The sequence below is a fragment of the Cyrtonyx montezumae genome, unplaced genomic scaffold, assembly GCF_038088225.1.
Source record: "Cyrtonyx montezumae isolate F1298 unplaced genomic scaffold, pur_monq_1.0 scaffold_17, whole genome shotgun sequence".
Lineage (NCBI taxonomy): Eukaryota > Metazoa > Chordata > Aves > Galliformes > Odontophoridae > Cyrtonyx > Cyrtonyx montezumae.
In genome coordinates this window covers 21,985,309-22,007,081 of record NW_027071903.1, presented here as the reverse complement: position 1 = coordinate 22,007,081, position 21,773 = coordinate 21,985,309, and the positions used below count along the sequence as shown (strand labels likewise).

The following is a 21,773-nucleotide window of genomic DNA, read 5'->3' as shown; positions in this document are numbered from 1 at the left end:
TCATCCACCAGATCATACTACATGACATCCCAAATTCACGGTGAAGAACATTTAACAGTATTTCACAAAACAAGATTCTTAGTCAATGAATGAAAAGAACTACCCCTGTTTGCACACTACCTAAGACTACTACTACTGTCTATGCCCTAAAGTAACAGATCAGGTCCTGACATTTGCTTGTCTTATGTTGGCCTCCTCAGGCAGTGCTGTCTCCAGGAAAGGGGCTGATTTCTGATTCTGAGAAAAGGCTTCAAAAATCTGCCTCCTCATTAGCATAACATACTAAATATGGTTGTTTGTTTGTGAGAAAACACATTTCTGCTTTTACGTTTGAATTTTACTTGATTGTGTCGTGCCTCAAGCATAACATCATTCTGCATTCTTAGATGCCTTGTGTGCTTCACTCTTCAGTGACAAGAGCACAGGTCTGCCTATCACTGTGCTTTTTTCACAGCTGACCGAGCAGGAACACGTTCACCCCATAGACCACTCAAAAAACTGAATCATTTGAGGCCTCAGAACTGAAGGAGGTACTTCATATTAGGGATTATTTAAAGAACTGCGAGAATTAACCTTGCTTTCAAAGTCTGGCATTTCAGAGGGAAAGAAAACAAGAATAACCCCATTTCTTTTTGATGTTGTTTTTCCTCTTCAATAATACCAAAAGAATTTCTGAAGTGTTCTCTCTCTTCTTTATCTCATCAGAAAATTCTATGCTTGAGTACATACTATGGATGGTTAAATAAAATGAATGTGGTAGCAAGTGATTCATGGGTATGCTTTAAAGATCCAAATATGCAGTCACTGAATTTATCGTCAGTTCAGGAAAAGAAAGAGTTTATGTAATGTGTTTGTGAGAGGGAGAAAGCTGACAATTTGGGAACTGCTTTCCCTCATGGAAGCTCAACCAGCAGAATGGCCTAAGGCACCTACCTCAGGTGTGTTATTATTATCAACTGGGCCATTGAGGTCAGAACGTTGTTGCTTCCTTGGCTGTTCTAAACCATTGCACATCTGTAAGAAAAGAGAGAAAGGATTTAAAATCCTTTTGTCTTCTGAAAAGCTTAAAAACAAAGGTGATTCCAAGTCAGTGCTGCAAGGATAGTCAGAACATTTTCATTAGAAATTGTTGTTTTAGCTGAAAAGAATTATTTAAGTTTTGACCAAAAGTTATACGAGGAAAAAATAAACTACATTCAGAAAATAGTTATAAAAATGCATAAAAAATTAAAATATAAAACTGTATGGAGCATTTTCTGTTATTTTGTGACACGTAGGCATTTATCATAAAGCTGTTCTGTGGTGTTATTTATATGCAATCAATATTAATTATTGATACTGAAGGATAATATGATAGTTAAAATTTCCAATTTAAATTTAATAAATATGAGATTAATATCAAAACATTGAGGTGTTTAATTGTAATATAATATCTATTTGGACATAAATAAGGCATTTCAATTATCACTAAACAGCAGTGACACTACTGATTTAAATTAACATACTGACTTTATTTCAATGTAAATATTTCATGCAAATTGAAACCAAATACTAAAATGCTGAAATAGTTCACAAACCATAGTGAAAATTTTAAAATGTGTTTATGCTCAGTACTCAGACAAGATCACAACAGTCCTAACAGCACCTCTGACTGGGAAGCAGTATCCTAGCACTGACTAGCATTCTTTGTTCATGGGATATTCCCTATGGCATCTCCCTCTTTATGGGCCAAGCACATGTACAGAAAGCTGGTGGTGCAGCTTCAGGCTTCTTAATAAATGCAGAAGAGAATATACATATATATAAAGTATTTTAAACCAGGAAATGCTCTTTTTCTTCTCAGTCAGAAAGTCTTCATGGGCAGAATTTCTCAAGACTGTCACAAGTCCAAGTCCACCAGCACCTGGTACAGGGAGTGCATTCCCCACACCTGACAAGAAAGTGATTTTTTCCTGACAGAAATCTGGAAAGCCAACCTGATTTCTGGACATCATTTTTTATGGTTTCACATCCTTTTTTCTCTGTTTCCCCATTATATCTAAAAGAAGAGTGCCTAAATGCCACCATTACTGTAAGGCTGGACAAATAAAATTCTGCATCAACAGCTGTGCTAATGGAAAATGCTGAGCCAGTATCATTTCAAAGGGTTGGCGTGAAAGTTGCCTGTAAACATAACTCCTTGTCTTCTGACTTTCAAATGCAATTTGTAGCTGTAGATCAAAGAATGTCTCCATGTTTGTCTCTAGACAAATTATCCCTATGAGTAATGTTTTGTCAGCTAAATAAAATGTGCAACTGAAGCAGGTATATTGGTGCTGCTTATACAATAATGTTCAAGTAAGAACAATAACAATAATGTTCAAGTAAGACAGCATATCCAAGGAAAAAATCCACCAAAGTAGTAAGCACAGTTCTTGTAAAATAGAATACCTGAGACAGAGTGATGCACAGAGCAGCACAGCATGGGGAAGCAGACCAGTTCCCTGCCTAGATGGCATCAATAGCTAAGAAGCTCGCTATGTCCTTGCGTGCTCAGTAATGCTACTCTGCTTGAGAGAAGACAGATCTAATCATATTGCATGGCTGAACTGATATGGAGCAATGTGCGTTGATGTGCAGTGAAATACATTAATATGGGTAAACAAATACCCAAAGGGCTTTAATAATAATAGTATAATAATCATACATTATTCCCTAAAATAGTAGAATTAGACCAAATACGCTTTAAGCAGGAAATATGGCATGGCCATAACGAAGATACATTAACCTGTAAAAAGAGTGACAGGAATAAATTAAATCCAGTACGTACAACAGAATTTTAATACTTTTAAATCTCTGCTGGTTCTGATTACCACACAGCTGAATAAACTGAAAGTGCACCTGCATACCAAGAAAGAGTTGGTTGCCTGCTTTATTAAGCATACACTGGATGCTGTAAAACATTACTGAAATATGTCTGTCACAAATCTTAAATGGAGATGGACTCAGTCAGCCCTTGGGATCAGAATTCCAATTATGCTCCTTGGTAATAACTCCAAATAAGGTTCCCTGTAGCCTGAATGTAAAATATCACCAAATACATGAATGACATTTCATTCTTCAGTTACTTTCAAGCACATCTGAGCTAAACGCTTGCAAAGTATTGTAAGTGCTTACTACCTTGACTTTGTAGATCTATACTTAATTAAGCTAACTATTCTGCTGTTATTTTTCCAAACCATTTCATTAATAGATCATTTTACATCCTGCAGCTCCCTGTCTTTTCATACACATACACATGTACACATTCAAAGAAAGAACACAGTGTAATGTAAACTTGAAAACATGCTTTTTTTGAGAGAGAGCATTTACTACAAATATAAGGAAGGTGTCCCTATTTGTAACTTGTAGAAAAGGAAATCAAAGAATTTGTTCTGTTCAGTGTTGTATTACTTTTGGACCAGTACACATATACCTTTGCTTTAAGAACAGCACTGTACATTTTCCTTGAGCAAAATCTGTTTCAAATAACCATAAGGTTCTGCTGTTCCTGTTTGAGTGTCACTAACCATCACACATAGTCTGAACAGCAGATACCCAGCACTGATCAGAGCATCAAAAGTGCAGCATCATTGACATTTATGTCTCTGAGAGAGCACCAAAGCAGTGTCCACCATCATGTGGTAGAACATAAAGCAGCTGAAAAGCCATCTTAAGGCTGAGATGAAAACCAGACCGTGTTTACTTAACTGAGGTCAGGGAAGCAACAGCACAGGTGATCAGAAACAAATCCACAGTTCCACCCACCTTGATTGCCAGCCTGGGGCCACCTGGGCTGCTCTCCCCAGGGCCAGCAGATCTTATAATTACCCTTCCCTGCACCTTTCCTCCACTGTGTTTCTTGCCTGCTGATGAAGCTGGTCATGAGTGAGCACTGTTGGTGTTCAGTACAATGGTTGCTTATTCCACTGTAAGCTGTTTGGCTAGAAGCTCATTTCAGCTATGTGGTTTTCTTTGCGGATGTGCTCCTAAGTGCTGCTGTGGTACTCAGCACTGAATGCATGCTTTCCTGCTGGAGAGTTTGTTCTGCTGGAAACAAGCAGGTTTGTCTTCTTTTATTTCTTTATTCAGAGGAATAGTTTGTCAGAGAGAGGAATGGAAGGTTGACTTTTCTGTAACTGATAATCCTGTTGGTAAAGAGTTGGAAAGTAAGCACTGAGCACAGCTCAAAGGCAGGGTAAGGTTTTATTGTGGTGTTTGAAATGTTTGAGTAATTAGGCTTATGGCACACCTGGTCTCTAGTAACTGTTCAAATGCTGCGTTGGCAATGTGCTCAGAAGCAGAACTACCTGCTTATAGAAGTTGAAGCTCATATTGGAGACTAGTTTGCATCTTGAAATGTTTTGTAGGTTCCAGTGAGTCCCCATTAGATTACAAAGTTGTTGCATGAGTAAACTAGCAGATCTAGATGGTTTTTGTCTGGATGTGTTTTCCTTTAACCTCTAGAATAAAGGTGCAGCAGATTCTAGTTTAAATCTAGTTTAAACTTTGTGATCTCTGGTGGTGGTTTCTGAAGATGATTTATCAATAGATGTTATTTTCTCCTGGTACTGGAATGCTGCTATGCCTCTAGGAAGATACCAGTGTGCAATTAAAGTATCATTTTCAGTCAGGAGTAGGTAACCTAGTAATAAGCCTATTACAGTGCTACGATTCTTATTAAACTAACTGCACTGTTATGCTGGTAATCTGTGGTGGAATAGCTTAGTATGTACCCTTACTGAGCTGCAGCTTCAGTTAATGTGTTGTCAGAAATATGCTGCTACTAGCAGGAGCAATTTGATCCACCATGGTTCTTCTGTGAAGGTAGTCAAGAGCTGCCTTGTTCAGATCCTATTTGGAGACGGATTTCTGAGTTTAGTCAAATGGGAAATAAAGACTGTCATTGTTCCAAAAAAAAAAAGTCTATGCCTGGGTTTCAGACCACATTCATCTTCTGTGCATGAAGCAAACATGAAGTGAGAGCAGTAAGGAAAAAAATGCAACGAAGCCAAAAACGCTTTGTGTGCCAGATGTATTACCAAATTGGGTGAGTCTGAGATGACTGAGATGTTGAAGGGGGAAATAGGACAGATGTGGACCTCTTGGCTTGAGGAAGCTGTCAAAACATTGCATTTTACCATAAAAATGCCTCAAATGTTCAGCTTCAAGTTAAGGTATGTAATGCCTCTCAAATAATGTAACGTAGAAAACATGTAAAGAAGTTGAATTTGTATGAGCACTAAGTTACAGCAGAAGTACAACCTAAATGTATCCTGGGTTTGCCAGGTTTCTCTTTGGCATGTCTATGCGGATGCCTGCACTTTCCTGAAAACAATTAAAGACAATAGTGTGGAGTTTTATGAAGAGTGATCATGGAAATTCAAAGGCTGTATGCCAGATAGTGCCTACCATTCCCAATGATTAAGGCACTGGCCCAAGACTGACTGGAAATAATGCTTAACATGTGGGCAGCTCAGTGATGTCTGGGTCCCTTTGATTACTTTCACTTCAATGGCAGATATCCTTGTGCTGTAAAACCTTGGTTGTTAAAGTCTGACAAGAACAGTAGCGATACAATGCAAGTCAGCTCAACCTCTGTTAAATAAACACTGAAAGAGTACAAAAAGATGCTGGAAGAAAGCCTATCTTGAATTCTGTCTGGGACTATTAGTCATTCAGGATTTAAAAAAAAACAATACTTATTCAACCATATAGAGGAATTCACTGTGTAACTTTCTTGTTTCAGAGCTCTTCTTACAAAGCAGCAGCTTACAAGCAGCGACCCTCTTGCTAGCAGCTACTGGTGTGCTGGATGTGCCAGCTCTTTCTGACACATGCTGGTCTGAACAGCTTTGCAGGGCTTCTCAGTTCTAGCCAATAACTAGCTGCAACTCAAAGCCTGCAAGAGCAACAATCCTTAATTGCACAAACTAGCACTTTAGTGTTTGCAATAAGCTGCTGAATATAGTAAGTTATGCACTCCTGTATTCTAATTATACTTGGAAAATAGAACACAGAAGTGAATACTTAAAGCTTGCTGTAGATATGGGAAATCTGTGACTATACCTCCCTAAGGCTTTTTTTTTGTCCATTATAACAAAGGCTGGCCTGTTTCAACCACACGTACTTAGACATTTGATGTTTTTTTAAGAGTAATTGATGGATTTTGATGTCTGCTTCTACAGAATAGCCTAGGATAAATTGTTTCATTAGATGTGGGGCATTACAGTATTATGATTTTTCTATAGAGTAGTTTCAGTAAAACTAAAACAGGAAACTTACACCTGTGAAGCTTAACAGGGTATTTTAATTAAAAGCTAATCTACAACATAACCCAATTATCTTTCCTGGTCTGTCATCTGAGTACACTTTTACCTCTTTTAAGCAGATTGGTTCATTAACTAATGCTCAGCTGCATGAGATTTCAGAGTAACTAGATTTTACTTTCACATGGTGAAAGATGAACGGTCAAAGCTTCAAACTATCTAACTGTAAAGCAAATTGAATTTGATGCCAATTTGAAATTTAAAAAAAAAAAAAACATTGAAGAAAACCCCATACTTCTGTTCCTCCAGAACTAAAATTTGAGCTTCTTTCTCAGATTCTTTTTTCTGGGACTTTTTTTTTTGTAAAATAACAAAAAAAAACCAAAACACCATGTGTGGTTTATATCCATGACTGTGACAAAACTGATGAATAGCATTTTTGGTACAAGTGAAGTTTCTTGTCCAGCTCAAGGTATTGCCAGGTAACACAAAAACACAGCAATGTGCATTTCTTGCCACTGGTTTTCACAGCATCTAGTGTTGCTTTCTGCTCTATTCAAAGCAAAGAAAATTAAAGGTAATTGGCTATAAAGGTGGTGGAAGAGGAGACCTTAATGGAGGCAGCACTGCAAAACTGTTTTGTCCCATGCACCTTGAATACCTTGTTTCACTTAGTTCTCTGATCTACGTAAAACAATTTTCCTAAACTGACTGTATTAAGCACATTTTCCTAAGCAAACAACGTAGTTTCAATACAATGTAGAGTAAAAATAAAACTGTTGCTCTTTAGTTCTGTTTGGAATAAGTAAGTAATGTAACAGTTGCATTACTGCAGCTGACAATCTGGATACAAAGAGAACCTCGTACCTGCTCTTGCGGCCACTTCTGCCTGTCCTCTGGAGTTCTTGACTTTGCTTTAAAGCTTCTAGGCACGTCTCCACTGTGCTTGGAGGCAGATGGAATATTTAGTGATTTTGGCCTCCCTTCATGCCTGTTAGCACTGTGAACAGCTTCTCCCTTTGAACAAGTCTCTTTATAGTCATGTGCCATGTTTTCAGTCCCAGTGTGCTCTGGACTCATCTCTGTTGTACTATTTATGCTGCTCATGCTCATACTCATTTTGATTTCTGCTACAATCTGGTCAATGTCCTCTTCCTGCTCTTCTAGCTCTGCATCCTCTTTTCTAGAATGATATGGTGATATCCCCTGTGAGTTTCCATTAGCCTCTGCTGGGTAATAGTCCGGGTAGCCACCTTCACTTTGACAATATCGTATGTTCTCATCTTGGTCTTGTATCTCCAAAGATGATGCTTCATCCTCCAAAACCTGAATGCTGTTATCTTGACCCTCCTGCCACTCTTGCCTGTCTGTCACTTCATTTTCATCCTGGTGCTGAATTTTATCTTCAGACCACTCTTCTACAGCTTCCTGACATTCATCTGTTTCAACAATGTGGTGTTCCTCATTGGCACTGTACTCTTCTCCATTGCAGTCCATTCCTTCCAGGTAACTGTCATCCTCTGGACAGTATCTAATGTAGTATGTGATCCCTTCCTCTTCTTCTGGCAAGCCTTCATCATAGTCCTCCTCCTCAGAAGTGTTATTCACATAGTCAGAGCTGGAATCACCATCTCCACTATGATCATTGCACTCATGTTCCAGAGGTGTAGGACTGCCTTGTCTGATGGTTGCTAGTTCTGCCTCCTTTGCTGGATAATCTTCAATAGGAAGATCACTTTCCTCATTTTCAGGCTCCCTGTTGTGAGATGAAGTAGGGCAAGCTCTTGCTCTGTGTTCAAGCATGCTGGCTGTGATGCTTTGACGCTTCCTGTTTGCCATAGCCATCTCCTTATATGACAATCATTTCTAAGCAATTACTGTAGGGAAGATAGAAGAATGCATTCAGGAAAAGGTCATCAGCAGAGATCAGTTATGCTAATAAGAAACAGCAAGGAATGGATTAAAATAGTAGAAAGGATATGTTTGTAGATATTTAAACTAGATTCACAGAAACCTAACTTCTAAAATGCTTATGTTATGGAACTGTGATATCAAAGTATAATGACTTGCATGCTGAAAAGAAGATAAAGAAAAGGTTCTATACTTATATGAAGCATGTTCTAATGTAGCATCTTTTTTTGTGAATTTAACAGAAAATTAATCTGGAAACTTTAAATTAGTTTTCCTTTCTTTTTCTTGCCCCTAAGGGCTCATGCTTGGATCACAATACAGTAAGCTGTAGTTATTTTCAATTTCAGCTTAGGTATCACTTTAACATGTGCTGGAAAAAAAAATAGTTAAGATCTGACCCACTTTTATGAAAACTAAACTTAGCTGTCACATGGGGCACTAAAGTATAATACACTGCTATTATGTTATTATAAAATGAATTGCTCACTGCTTTATTAGCTCTTATAAGCTGGATGCCATTAAGCATCTCCTATTGTTAAATCAAATACTGGCTTTCAAACAATGCAACCTATATTCCAAGGAAAAAGACACATTTACAATACAACTTTATTACTTCTACCAACTAAACAATCAGGAATGGGTAAGCACATGATACAAACTCATTTAAAACAAGATCAAGAGCTATGAAATAGGTATTTTTGAATGACATTGCATGAAGGCTATAGAGACCTCATTTGCCCTTATTTGAAAGATAGCTACTTGTCAAGAACAGTGTTACTCAGTATTTGTTATGGAAAGAACTGTTCTTACTTGCAGTGGCCTCAGCCTCTACTAGTCATTGAAAATAGTCTCCAATTAAATAATACTTGGGGACTGTACTGCAACAGACCCTGCACAGAAGTAGTTAGTGTCACTGAAGATAAAGAAAACACGCAGCACTATCACAGAGAATTTGAAACTCACTACTTGCATATTCCTGCAGGATGCAGAGATGAGAACCCTTTCTGTACAATCAATCTTCACGTAGTGTCAGGCCCTGAAACTTCCTTAATTGCTATCACATCAGTGATAACTCCTTGCAAATTCCAGCAGCTGAATGTTCGTAAATGTTACTTACCTGCTCAATAAGATGTGGTACATCAGTGCACACCACAGGGAGCTGTTTATACACAGAACCCAAAGCCAGTGGCTAAACAGTGCATGGGGCTTGGGAGGGAGCAGTGGCTGATAATAGGCAGCTGCAACAGCTGTGGGGAATGGCCAGGTTAGGGGCTCTGAGGGCTGTAAGATACTTGGCTGCTGGGCAGCACTAATAAACAGCAGCTGCAGCTGTCCTCCAGCAGTGGAATGCAAAAGTGCAACATATGTACTACTATAGAGTGTGATAGAAGAACTTCAAATAGTGGCATGTTGGGAAGATTTCAGAGCACTGATGATGGCAAGAAGTACAGAAAGGAATTCTTTTGAAGAGCATCTAGAACTGCAATAGTAGGAAGACACAGGAAACTGCTATAGGAAATGAGTTGTGCCATTAATTAAATAAGTATCAAAGAATACAACTGAAAATGTCTCTATGCAAGTATGGAAAAAATTGAAGCACCTGATCACTGCAGAGGTATAAAAAAAAAAGTCTGATCTCTTTCAATAAGAGGCAAGGCTGACCTTAATGGTATTGAAATTGAACTCAGAAGCAAGCTATGTGCAGCAATTACACTTCTAGTTGCCCTCTTTTCCTTTGCCAGCTTCATAGCCAGGCACTATGTGACAAGAATCCAAATACTGATTACACAGAGGAAAAGAAAGAAAGCTGAATTTCTTTTTCAGCTTCTGAATTGCAGACTGAATGTGTGCTGATTATACTATTTTCAACTCCAGTAAATGTAGCTTCCACAGCCATACAGACACATCTGAATTAGTAAACACAGTTTTCAAACGCAAGTCTATATGAAGATTGCTCTTTGAGAAAAGATTTGCTCTTACAGCTAAGGAGCTCCATGTGTTCAATTCAGCCAACAGGTCACCTGCTCTGCTTGGTGTAGTGCTCCTTTTTGACAGAGGAAGGTTAACTCAAATCTCTCTATCATTCAAAGTGTAGTTCCAGACAGCTGCAGAGAGGGGGTTATGAACTGTTAGCACTTGCACATCTTTTCACCTGCATGGAAAAAGACCTTTACTACTGCTCCTATGGGGAGAGACCAATTAAATTCCCATTAGGAATAGGAAATGGTGCACAACTGTAAACACAGCAGTGAAGCAGAATGCCTAGCACAACAGTCCTGTAACACAACTACTTCTCATAGGTAATGGATTCAGGAGTTGAACAGTGTTCTAAAAGGTAGAACAAGCAGTTTTTCCTTTAATGCACTTGGCAGTGTGAGGGGCTTGTGCGGTCTGGGGTTTGTTATCCTGTAGCTGTAAATGTGCTGTACCACTGTGTCCTCCTCTACAGCTAAATTATCTTTTCAGCCTGGCTTTTGCAACCTGTAAGTGAACTTCTGAGTTTTACTGGCCTCACTGATACCCTTACATCATGTTGGAAGACCTTCTTTCTGTGCTTGCTCTTTCCTAGGTTACTTTCTTCATTTACTTCTGTCTCCTTTCTCTCACACTCGAATACTTGTGCCCTTCCTTGTTTTTTTTTTATAGAATTCCCAGGCAAGTTATGGATCCTTCGAATGATTCAAAAACTCCTATTATCCCCACATATCTAATACAATCTAACTGCTATTAAACTGTTTTGAAATTTTTCTTTGCCCTTTATAATGGCTGTCTTCAGATGCAAGTGGAATGTATGCACTGTAATGCATTTTGCCATCATGCTACATTACAACACGTGGTCTGCCAACATGTTTCTCTACTGCTGAGCAGTGTTTTCAAAGCACAGGGGACTTGAGCTATTCCATATATTAGTCCTATGCATTAATCATTGAAAAATCTTGACAAGAGACTGACCCTTACACATATACAAACACGTATGTGTCTTGTCAGGTTTGTAAAAGCTATAATTAGCAAATTATTCAGTTCAATTGTAACTTGGATGATAGAATTTTTTGACAAAACTCTACTGGAAAAATTTTGATTCCAGGACTTTAATTATACCATTCTTTTTTCAATAAGCCAATAAGTTAAAGCAGGGACAAAATCTAACTTCAATTTCTTCAAAACAATTTTAATATCAGGCTAATAGTATTTCTCAGTAGGCTTTCATTACAGAAGACTTAATAGACTCCCATCAGTTAAGTCAGCCAAGATGAACTGTGACTGATTCTAGACCAGGGAAATAGAATCTTTAATGAGCAGATAACAGAACATGAGCCTGCCGTGACTTTGTTGGATTCTGCAGTCATTTGATTCCCCAGGCCAAATGGCATTAACTACATGTTCCCTTTTCAGTAGATTTGATGTTGCAGACCATGAGAAATCATGCAGAGATATATAAGTGGAGTGTGGGCTGACCTGCTGGCTCTTAGACTAAAAGAAGGTGCAAATGGGATCCTTATTTCCAAAGGAACTCTGATCTACCTGTAACACACAGGTGACTCAGCTTATAGGCAGACTTCAGAAAGGGCACAATGTCTCCAATGGAAGAAATGTACAGTGACATATAGCTGGGTATGTCTGATCTTCTACATACAATCCTTGTCTAGCAGTGTATTTGGAAGCAATAAGAATGTATCCTACATTCAGAACTATCAAGGTGTAAGTACACTAGGGATCTGTTGTGGCATTCTTCATCCTGATTGGCATCCAAATTTTGTGAAAATTCCCTTACTCTTTCTGAGTAAGGCTGCCATAGCCTGACAATAAGTATTAGTTAGGTATTAGATAATATGTACAAATAAACCTAAACTGTTCTGTCAGCGCTGTTGAGAGAATAAAGACACTTGGAAGAGGTTTAAAGCTTAACTGGATGTGAATGTCCAGGTCTTTCAGATCTTCTTAACTGCCCTGAACAATCCTTTGTTTCTGGTACACTCCAAGAGAATTTTCTTTCCAACCCACAAATGAGAGGGCTGACACAAGTCAAACAAGTCTCAAATGAGTGTTTTTGCCATTTAAGATACTTCAGTTCTCACATACTTGACTTCTAGTTAGCATGGTCTACAGTGTGTGGCAATTAAAAGATGCTAGTAGGATCTAACTAGGATCTACTGATTAATATCAATTTGCAATTAATGAATATTTATTTAGGGAGTTAGAGGAATGGATTGACAGCTTCACTTTAAAAGTTCAAAACACAAAAGAAATAAGATCTCCAGGCCTTAACAATTGATACATTTCCCCTTAAGCAGCATCTACTAAGACATAAAAATCAGGCATTGCTATTAGCTCCTCTTCCAGCTTGCTAGCTAGAGACAGATCACACTGGTCATTTAAAAATGGATTGTTAACCATAGTCCAAAGAGTGTAACAAGTTCTATCACATCACTGTTCATGCATCGCACTTGAGTGCTTAAATCTCATATAATATATAAAAAAATAAAAATAATAAAAATGCAGAGCATACTTTAAGAACTTTTATCAAATTCTGATGGTTTTCCAGGTGAAAATACAGTCAAGAATAGGTACAGCTGAGTTCTATTTGCAGTGGAATACAGAACAGGATTTTGAAATGTGGAAATCGTATGGAGTTCTCCCAGTGATGAAACCTGCAGAATCTTGTTGAAAGCCATTAGCACCCTCCCTATCCCATTAGTGTAAGAGGATTAGGTTGCATTTTTCTCCTGTTAGCACAATATTGTCTCTTTCAAACACAGTTATATTTGAGCTGCTGGCAGATTTAGTAAATAAGTTTTTGTTTTTTTTTTAAACACCACAGAAATCTATTGAAATAACACAATCTACTTTTGTATTATTTCTTTTCAAGATAAAATATCCTGCCTTTGTTAAGCAGAATCAGCAAATTGCAAAGTTAAATTATAAGACGTTTTACAGAATACAGATTTAATAATAATAGTAAATAATGAAGATAATCAAGGGTTTTATTAGCAGTGAATTACGTCATGTGATTTTACATTTAAAGGCTTTGAAAAAATATCTGCAGCCTGCAGCTGGTTGTGTTTCAGGCACACTGCTCCATAGCAGATGATCATCTCATTTGAAAAGCAAGATTAGAAAGATCTTCCCTCTGTCTGAGGCATACGCTGTGCATCAGTAAATGCTCTTCAATTTGTAAAACTGATTAGGAGATAAATACTCTGTCAATCACTTTAGATGTTCAAGATGGCTTGAAACCTTTACAACATCAGCTTTCCCATCGATTGTCAGCAGAAAAATTGCATACATCTTAGGAATGTAACAGCTTCCTTAAATAGGGATTTTGAATGTGAAACTATTTAGATGCTCTGAATAATACTGTTATAGTTTAATAGGTTTACACATAGTTACTGAAAGCACAGTAGCAACCATAGTGATGTGCTTTAAACTATAATTGGGTATTAGCATTAAAGATGAGCAGTGACCTGACATATGTAGCTCTATGCTAGATACTACACAAGCATTTTCAAGCAGGCCCAAGAAGCAGCACATGTGCTGGAATTCGGTGTATCTGGCAGAACACCTGCATGCATTGTGTAGTTTTATCTGAAAGGCTGTTTTGCCCCTTGCATAGCAGAGTATTTATATAGTCATTTAGATCTGAAAACACAGAATGCACTGCAGAGAATCTGATTCTTAATCTGTAGAGATCCACAAGTGAGATGAAAGGTCTTTATCCAGGAAGCACAGTTAACTATCACACAAATTATTTATTAAAATTCAAAAACGATGAACAAAAAATGTTGTCATTAGGAAGTACTGAAGTCACTGCACAAAATCACTTAATGTAGTAGGAGGTCAAATTATTTGGGTAGAACTAGTAACTAGAGACAAAATGATTAATCTGAGGCACTCCTGAGCAAAGATGTGCCTGCCAGAAGTTATATCTCTAAAGAGAGATGTAATGTGTTTACAGCCAAGCTGCTGAAACCAAGCTTTCTGAAGTTCAAAAGTTTTATTTTTTTTCAAAGCAGGTAAGAATAGTAAGTTTTCTACAACATATAACACCTGATGAGAAACAGACTGAATAGCATTTCAATTGCAGAGTACTGTGGAATTTGGCTACCAAGCATTAAGGCACTACAAACGTTGATGTTAGCTCCAGCAACCCGTAATTATTGCTCAGTAAAGTACAAGACACATGAGATCTTTATACTGATTCAGGATTTTATGTTATCTTTCATAAACAATTTCTTTACTAGCCTTCTCTCCAAGAAACATTCTACCAAGGAAAAATAGAATGCTTCTCAGAGAGAAATCCTGCATCTGTAGCCATAGTTACAGGCAAAACATCTTCTTATAAGCTATGACTGATTCAATAACCTGAATAAATATTTAAGCTTAATTCTTTATTTAAAAACAAACAAACTTTTCAGGTGTTTTATAGCCCTACCCTTTTGCTAGCTTACAGGTACCCAACTTTGTCTGCTTTACTCTTAGCAGAGTGTGAGTCAGAGTACTTAGAGCACTGAGAGTACTTAGAAACCTTGGAAGACAGCTTCTGAGAAAAGTCAAGGACTATATGGTCACTAATGGCAAGATAGCAGTCATCTCACACCTAATACACTTATCTGAAGGTATGAAAATTGCTGTCTGAAAACGGGTTTTTTATTTAGGCCCTTGCACTAAAGCTGTGTTTTAGATTTCTACAGGATTTCAGTTTCTAGGCTGCTGTACCAAGAGCCTGAAATTATGACATTTCCATTCTATCTGTAGATGACGCATGAATCTAAGCCATCTCAGTGCAAATTCTTTGCCCTGTTCACACTTTCTTTTCTCAATTTAACACTTTGAAAAGGGGAGCATACGTGTTTGTTCCCCACCATAATGATAAAACATTAAATACGAGACAGCTATAGTTTTTCTTTTGCTGGCATTTTTTTTAACTATCCTCTTTCTGTCTTCACCAAATCCACTACTAAGACATACAAGAGGTTCCATCTGAAAGACACAGGAACTCTGAGTGTTGGGGCTATGAATGCTGTGCTGTCTCTTTCTTGCTTAGGACTACTGGGCTGATAATTTGTGTTGGGGACTAGATTTTTAGGTTTCAAATTCACAGACTTTAGATTTCCATACATTGTTCTATCGCACATCTTTTTTGTACTTTAGTATGTTATTCCTTGAGCAGCTGTCTGAAGTGCTAGCTATAGTTTTGTTTCAAAATACAGTTCTCCAATGTAAGGACCATCTTCGTGTCCTTTTCACAAAACCAAGCTGGAACACTTTAAACAGGCCTCAAGCCAATGATTTAACATTTGGTAACGCAAGGATGATTAAATTTGTTGGCTCAAAGTAAATCATAGCTGTTGAACATCTTGAATATCATGTGTCTGTGTACTTAGCGTAGGGATCAAAGCCAATCATCTATAATGCATCTATCAATTTAAATAAAGTTGTACATCAGGATAAAACTTGCTTGCTCAGAGAATGTGTTTACTACTTCATTTATCTTAGGTGGGAAAGTAGTGGATGTATTTAGGATACACTGTTTATAGATGAGAGATGGGGATTTCTGAAAGAAATGGTACAAATCAGTTTCTGCAAAACAGCTGTTTATTTTTAATCATATTTAGATGAATTTCAATTTAAAATATTAAATGTACCTACAGTTACTGCAACTACCACCCTTTAAGAAGACTGTAGCAAAAAGTAATTAGCAAGATTTTTCTCCATTTTATAGTTCCCTTGCAGCTTTGGTTGTTTCCAAAGCACGTGTTTTCGTTGTTTCCAAAGCACGTGCAATTTTTGCTTGGCCCTTCATATGATCACTAAGAAGAAAATACCACTGGAGAAGATATGCTGTGTGTCTGGAAAGACAGAGTTGGCTGAGGGAAGTAAGAATTACTTAAATTAATGATACTGATATCAGCTTAAATAAATTAGCTACTATGCTTCTCTCTTTTTAATAACTTCCATGTATTTTCCAAACAAATCCAAATATCCTATTTTTTTCTCTAGCTGTTGTCTCTGGTAATCTTGCTCAGAATGTCAGTGCAGCTCAGCCACAAATGCTCACTGAGACATTGCTGAAGAAAGACGATATTTTCTCCAGTTAAATGAAACACATGAAAGTGCTCTCAGACCACGTACATCTGAATGAAATTTGCACATGCAACTAAAAAAGCCAAAACTAAAACAAGAAGAAATAAAAATACAATGTGAAATACATATTCAGGATATTCTCTTGAAATTCTAGTTTTCTAACTTAGCTATAGAAGCAAATTTGCATGTACTCAGACTTCAGTGAGGATTGATAGCATATCCATAAATAGATCCTGCTTCTGTGACCCTCCTCGCCTTCCCTGAAAGGATGGGTGAGATGCTGCCAATTTAATTTCCTTTCTCAATTTGTATTATCCAAGTCACATTTGTCCCACTTTAATAGTCATGGAGGCTGTGCATGTGTGTGCATATGATAAAATAAGCTCAAGACACCCAGGGTAGCTTTTAAAGCATAGCTCAAAACTAAGCATTCTGCTGTGGCAGCTGACACCCACAGCACAAGGTGTGCAGGCTCTGCTAAGCTGCTTCTGCACCTCCTTGTTTTGGTTATCAGTAGAGCAGAGTCAGAAAATAGCAGGAGTTAGTGTGCATGAATTTTGAATAGATTAGCTGACCATATACAATGTCTTAATTTGTGCATGTAGCCTGAAAGAAAAATCCAGTATACTTTTAAGAATCAAATGTCCTAAACATCCATCTAAGAACCAACACAATGCAAATAAGATCCATTATGCCCTGGTAGAATCCAACGTCATTTTGTGATTTTTATTCTGAACAAGAAAGCTGAATTTCTCATCTGCCCTACAAAGCACAATAAAAAACTACATTAAAACGCTCAATAGCCAAAGTAAATAGTTTTTGTTAATAATAGTTCATTTAATCAAAGCTTGAAGAGAAAGTGAGATTGGCTAAGGGAGCAAGTTTAACTTTAAAAATAGGCAGCAGCACCTACCTATCAAATTCTTTAATACATAAGTATAATAATTCCAAGAACAAGAGGAAGGAAATTCACAGTTTTCTCCCTGATTTGTTGAGCAATGTGAAGAATACAGTTTATGGTTTTGGCTTCTTGTAAAGGCTACAAGGATGGAATTCCTTACTGCTAACCATTCTGATCCTAACTGATACAGCTGTTAGTCTCCAGTTGATGATTAACACTGTTATTAACTTAAACACTGAGTAATATAAAACTACCTGCAGAGTGAAGTAATCAGTGCTTTAAAAATGTATGTCTAAGATATAAAAACATCAACTAATAGGAAGGACTTATGCTCTGCAAGGTATACATTTAAAAGGAATCCTGATTATTTTGCTCTCAACTCTCCTTGAATGTTGACATGCATTTTCAAAAGCATTTCCAGTATTTTAAATGTGGAGGATAATATACTGTTTCTGCATTTACCTCGGTTTCTGTATTTAGTTAGGATGTCATTAATAATTTACTTTATTGATGCAAACATGCACCTAGAAATGCTTTTAATTTGAATGTCATCTACAAATCAAATGAAATAGAATTTTCCTTTAGTGTTAATTTAAAAGTCTAAAAAAGCTTTTCTATTATTTCCTTTGATTATTTCCTACACTTCCATAGCAAAGACATTTTATTAGCTTTTTTTTTAATCTCATGCAGAATAGCTGTAAAATAAAATCTTTAAAAGCTTTGCTATTACTGATAGCTAGTAAGGATTTTAATAGAGTGTTATTGCTGAGACAACACTGGCAATTAGGACAGGAGGCACTTAACAAATCAATGGTTGGTTCTAATGTTCTTCCTGGCCATTTTTAACTAGCTTTACTCATGATCCTTGGTCTTGCAGAGGCCAGCAGGCAGCCCAAGTTACTTCAGAATATTCTCTCATTTTCCTTTTTTTTTTTTTTAACTTCCCTTATTTGTAAGGGATATTTGGAAATAGCGTTCACGGAGAAAATTGGACAAGTATGTTCCTATAGCAGGAGGCAGGAAAGAGAGGCCTTGCTTTCCCTTACCCTGTAAGCTTACAGCTATGAAGCCAGTTTATACTCACACATGTTGCTAAGCACACACTAAATGCCTTTTACTTCTTCCTTTCCACATCAAAAGCTTTTTTATTTTTTCATGCTGATACAGCAAAGCTGATGACGAGCTGCAGTAATCAATGTTGAATAGAAGCAAGGCTTAAAATGACTGCAGATATGCCATTGGTAATAGGCTGTCTTGGATAACAGCAGTAAACAGCATTTCCAGATCACTTTCTGCTTGAAATTTTTGGCTTTTTCTTTAGGGGATATTTGAGAACGTAGTATCACTGACTTCAGAGAAGCCATATAAAAATACACAGCAAACTGCCACTACTACTTATTTCAGGATGACAAAAGCATAAACAAGCTTTCTCCTAAAAATATTCAACTTGTCTTTGCTAAGAATGTGCATCAGACAATTACAGCATGAACTCAGACAGGAAACAAAAACACACAAGGTAAATTAGGTTATGTTTGAACTACAGTCAGTTTCATATTATCAGAGTAACAAATTGAGCTGCTAATATAGCATACTGACAGCATACTTGAATTAAAAGTCATCAAAAAAGTCTGTACAGAAAATATAGTGTAGTATCTCCAAGGGAATTAAGGAGATAAAGACACTTGAAGTACCATCCAATCTTAGGTATTTTGCTTCCTACCTGTACTGGACTTGGTTTTACTTAAGCATGTACTTTCCCCAGCTATGAAGTTTATATATTTCAGGTTTCATCTCAGCAATTGCCTACTTGGCAGCAGAAATACGTAAGATTTCTTATGTACCTTTCTGAAGTAAAGGGAATACAAGATCTTTCATCCTTTGTTTCTCTTTATACATATTTTACCTCAAGAACATATTTCCAAGTGTATGTGCACAAAAGCACGCTTAGTTTCTACACCAAAACTGAGACTGTGAATGAAACTTGATTTTTAAATCTTGCATTCCATTTTCTTTTCTACCAATCTTCTTGTTTAAAAAGATGCATTTAATCTAATTAATTTTTACCTTACCACTCAAAGGAAAAACCATGGTACTTGTTCTTCCTGTGAAACGAGGATGATCAAAAGTAGTGTAAGAAAATCAACACATTTACCTAGGTACAGGTAGGATAGAAAAGTGATTTCTATGGCTTGTTAATTTTCCATTTATCCTTAAGTCACCTGTCCTCAGTTGAAATGAAAATATCCAACAGGAATAGAAAGAAAGTAAAATAGCTGGCAAACAATCCACGGTCTCTGTGACCATGTGTTTCTGCCCACATCTGTATGAGAAGATAGGTAATACTTCTGATGTATGTAGTTACCTGCATGGTTAGCCTTTTAAAATTTTGAGGACAGAAGGTAGAAGTTTACAGTGTACACAGAGTGCAATGGACATTTTTTCCTATGATTTAGTTTCTCATACACTGCAAAGTCATATACCAAAAAGTGGGAGTGTTTATTATGGCTAGACTTACAGTAACCTAGACATCTATCCCCAAAGGCAGAGGGTCCCCTCCCTCTCTCCTCCTGCCCCTATGCAAAACTTAAAGAAAAAAAAGCTTGTGTAAAATGAGGAGGAGGGAAGGGAAGTGTTATGTGTGTTAGTTCAGCTACGCATTTACTTGAGTAATAATTTGGCCCCTGTTGATACTGGGGAGCATTATTCTGTTGTCTTCAGCTGATTCCTATTAGGTCCCACCGTTTACTGTCAGATGTACTCAGATGCAAATGAGTCCTTCTGAATAGTTTGTTGAATACTGTGGTATTTAGTACAGTAATTTTCCTGTTTTCTATATTACATTACTATGGATTTCTTGAGTTTCTTGGACTATCCTGATGCTAAATCTACTCCTTTAACACAAGTGTTAACACGCTCCTTTTTCTTACAAGGATTCTTTTCCATCATACCATTGCCATTATTAATGCTTTCAAGGTCAAGTGAATATCATGGGCTAAGCTGTTAAAGCAAAACAAATCATGCTCTATCAAGACTAAATGGGAGGATTTATTTCTCCATTCTATTTTTCTTAAGTGCAGGACTGGCACAGTCTGCAACACTGAATGTCACATAGCATGTATTACTGTACTGATTAGCATAATGCTAACACTTCATCTTGTGTGCTGAAAGCACTTTCAGTCAGCCCAGCCTGGCAGCAGAGATGTCTTGTGCAGGGAAAACTGCTCAGCCTTCCCTCTTATGTGATACATTCAATGAATCTACCGGATGAAATTCTAGGCTATCACCAATGGTTTTCTAAATCATTTTCTTCCCTCACATAATCTCTAGTGAGCCTTACGTGAAGGGTTTTTGCTGTTTTCAGGTGATCTTTGACTTGATCGTGTGAGCATTATAAATCACTCTGTTTTCATTGCTGAATAGATGCTCCCCTTCACCTTCCCCCAGCGGGGATATAGTGTCAACCTACTTCTGCCCTGAAGGGTGCAGGAAAGGTTGCACCGTAACACTACTAAAGCTACTGTTGCAATAGGCACAGTACATATGCCTCACTGGGTGCCCACCATCTGAACAGACATGTGCAACAAAATGCAAGCACAGAAAGGGGTACTTGTCCAAAGTCCGCATAAGAAACAGCTCAAGATCTAGAAATGAATCCATCACCAACTTGATTCCTCCTCTGCAACTTAAAGGCCCGTACATGGTCAGTTTTATTCAGCAAAGTATTTGAATACTTCACTCAAAATGATGTTAGAGTAATGTTTACTTGTATTTATCTCTGTATTTCCTTGGAATTTGTGACATTTTAAATAAGTAGAGAACACATTCACTACAGGATTAGAAAACAGAGGCAAAACTATCTAGTAGATGCTTCTGTGTGCTAACAGAAAATCTATTTTTCTAAAAGGAACTAGGAAATGGTTCATAGATTTTGTTCACTCTGTGACCAAAAAGAGTATTCAGTTCCTAAAATGCTTCTTTTAAAACACTGAGCACCTCAGTAACTGTGCTCACTTTTACTTCTGGTAACCATATCAAAAATGAGAAAAACTTATATAAGTATACATTTGTTTGGGATTGATAAGGAATAAAAATATATGCCTCCCAGAGACTAAACAAAAGGTTTTCATTCTCCCACTTATTTTTCTTTAAAAATACATCTTGCATTAAATCCCCTCCCACTGAAACATTGTTTCTGAAAAATGCCTTATACCAAGAAGTTCAATTTCAGATGCCAGCAGCTTGCTCTGAGTTGCGTAGGCAGCATGAGAACATTGTAGAAGCGTTAGTGTAGAAGTAACATATAAGTGCATGAATAATATCTTCTTACTGATGTAACTGTGAAATATGTTCTTTTGGCATTTATAATTAGGGGCAGAACAGATGGTGAAAGCTTAATACATCCATTAAAATAAATTATGCTGCCAGTGTTTCTTTAGTCTATAAAACTTTGATTGGGTTGGCTATTTCTGGTTGAATTTTTTCTGTTCTCCTTGATGTAGTTCCTATGCATGTGCTGGAGGGTATTCTGTATTGCAACTGCAGCAGAAAAAAAAAGGAACGTGAAGGGTAGCAGTGGGGAGTATGTCCAACGC

At 37.3% G+C, this 21,773-nt stretch overlaps 1 protein-coding gene across 4 annotated transcripts in view; it reads right to left on the bottom strand.

Moving 5' to 3' along the window:
• APBA2 (amyloid beta precursor protein binding family A member 2) overlaps positions 1 to 21,773 on the bottom strand; it is a 289,129-nt gene that overhangs the window by 28,097 nt on the left and 239,259 nt on the right. For all 4 annotated transcript variants that reach the window (XM_065733735.1, XM_065733736.1, XM_065733733.1 and 1 more), the window contains 2 exons: positions 7,155 to 8,164; positions 934 to 1,014 (listed from right to left, as the gene is read on the bottom strand). In XM_065733735.1, coding sequence (XP_065589807.1) covers positions 934 to 1,014; positions 7,155 to 8,132 — 1,059 coding nt within the window. In that variant the 5' untranslated portion in view covers positions 8,133 to 8,164. The remainder of the gene's footprint in view (positions 1 to 933; positions 1,015 to 7,154; positions 8,165 to 21,773) is intronic.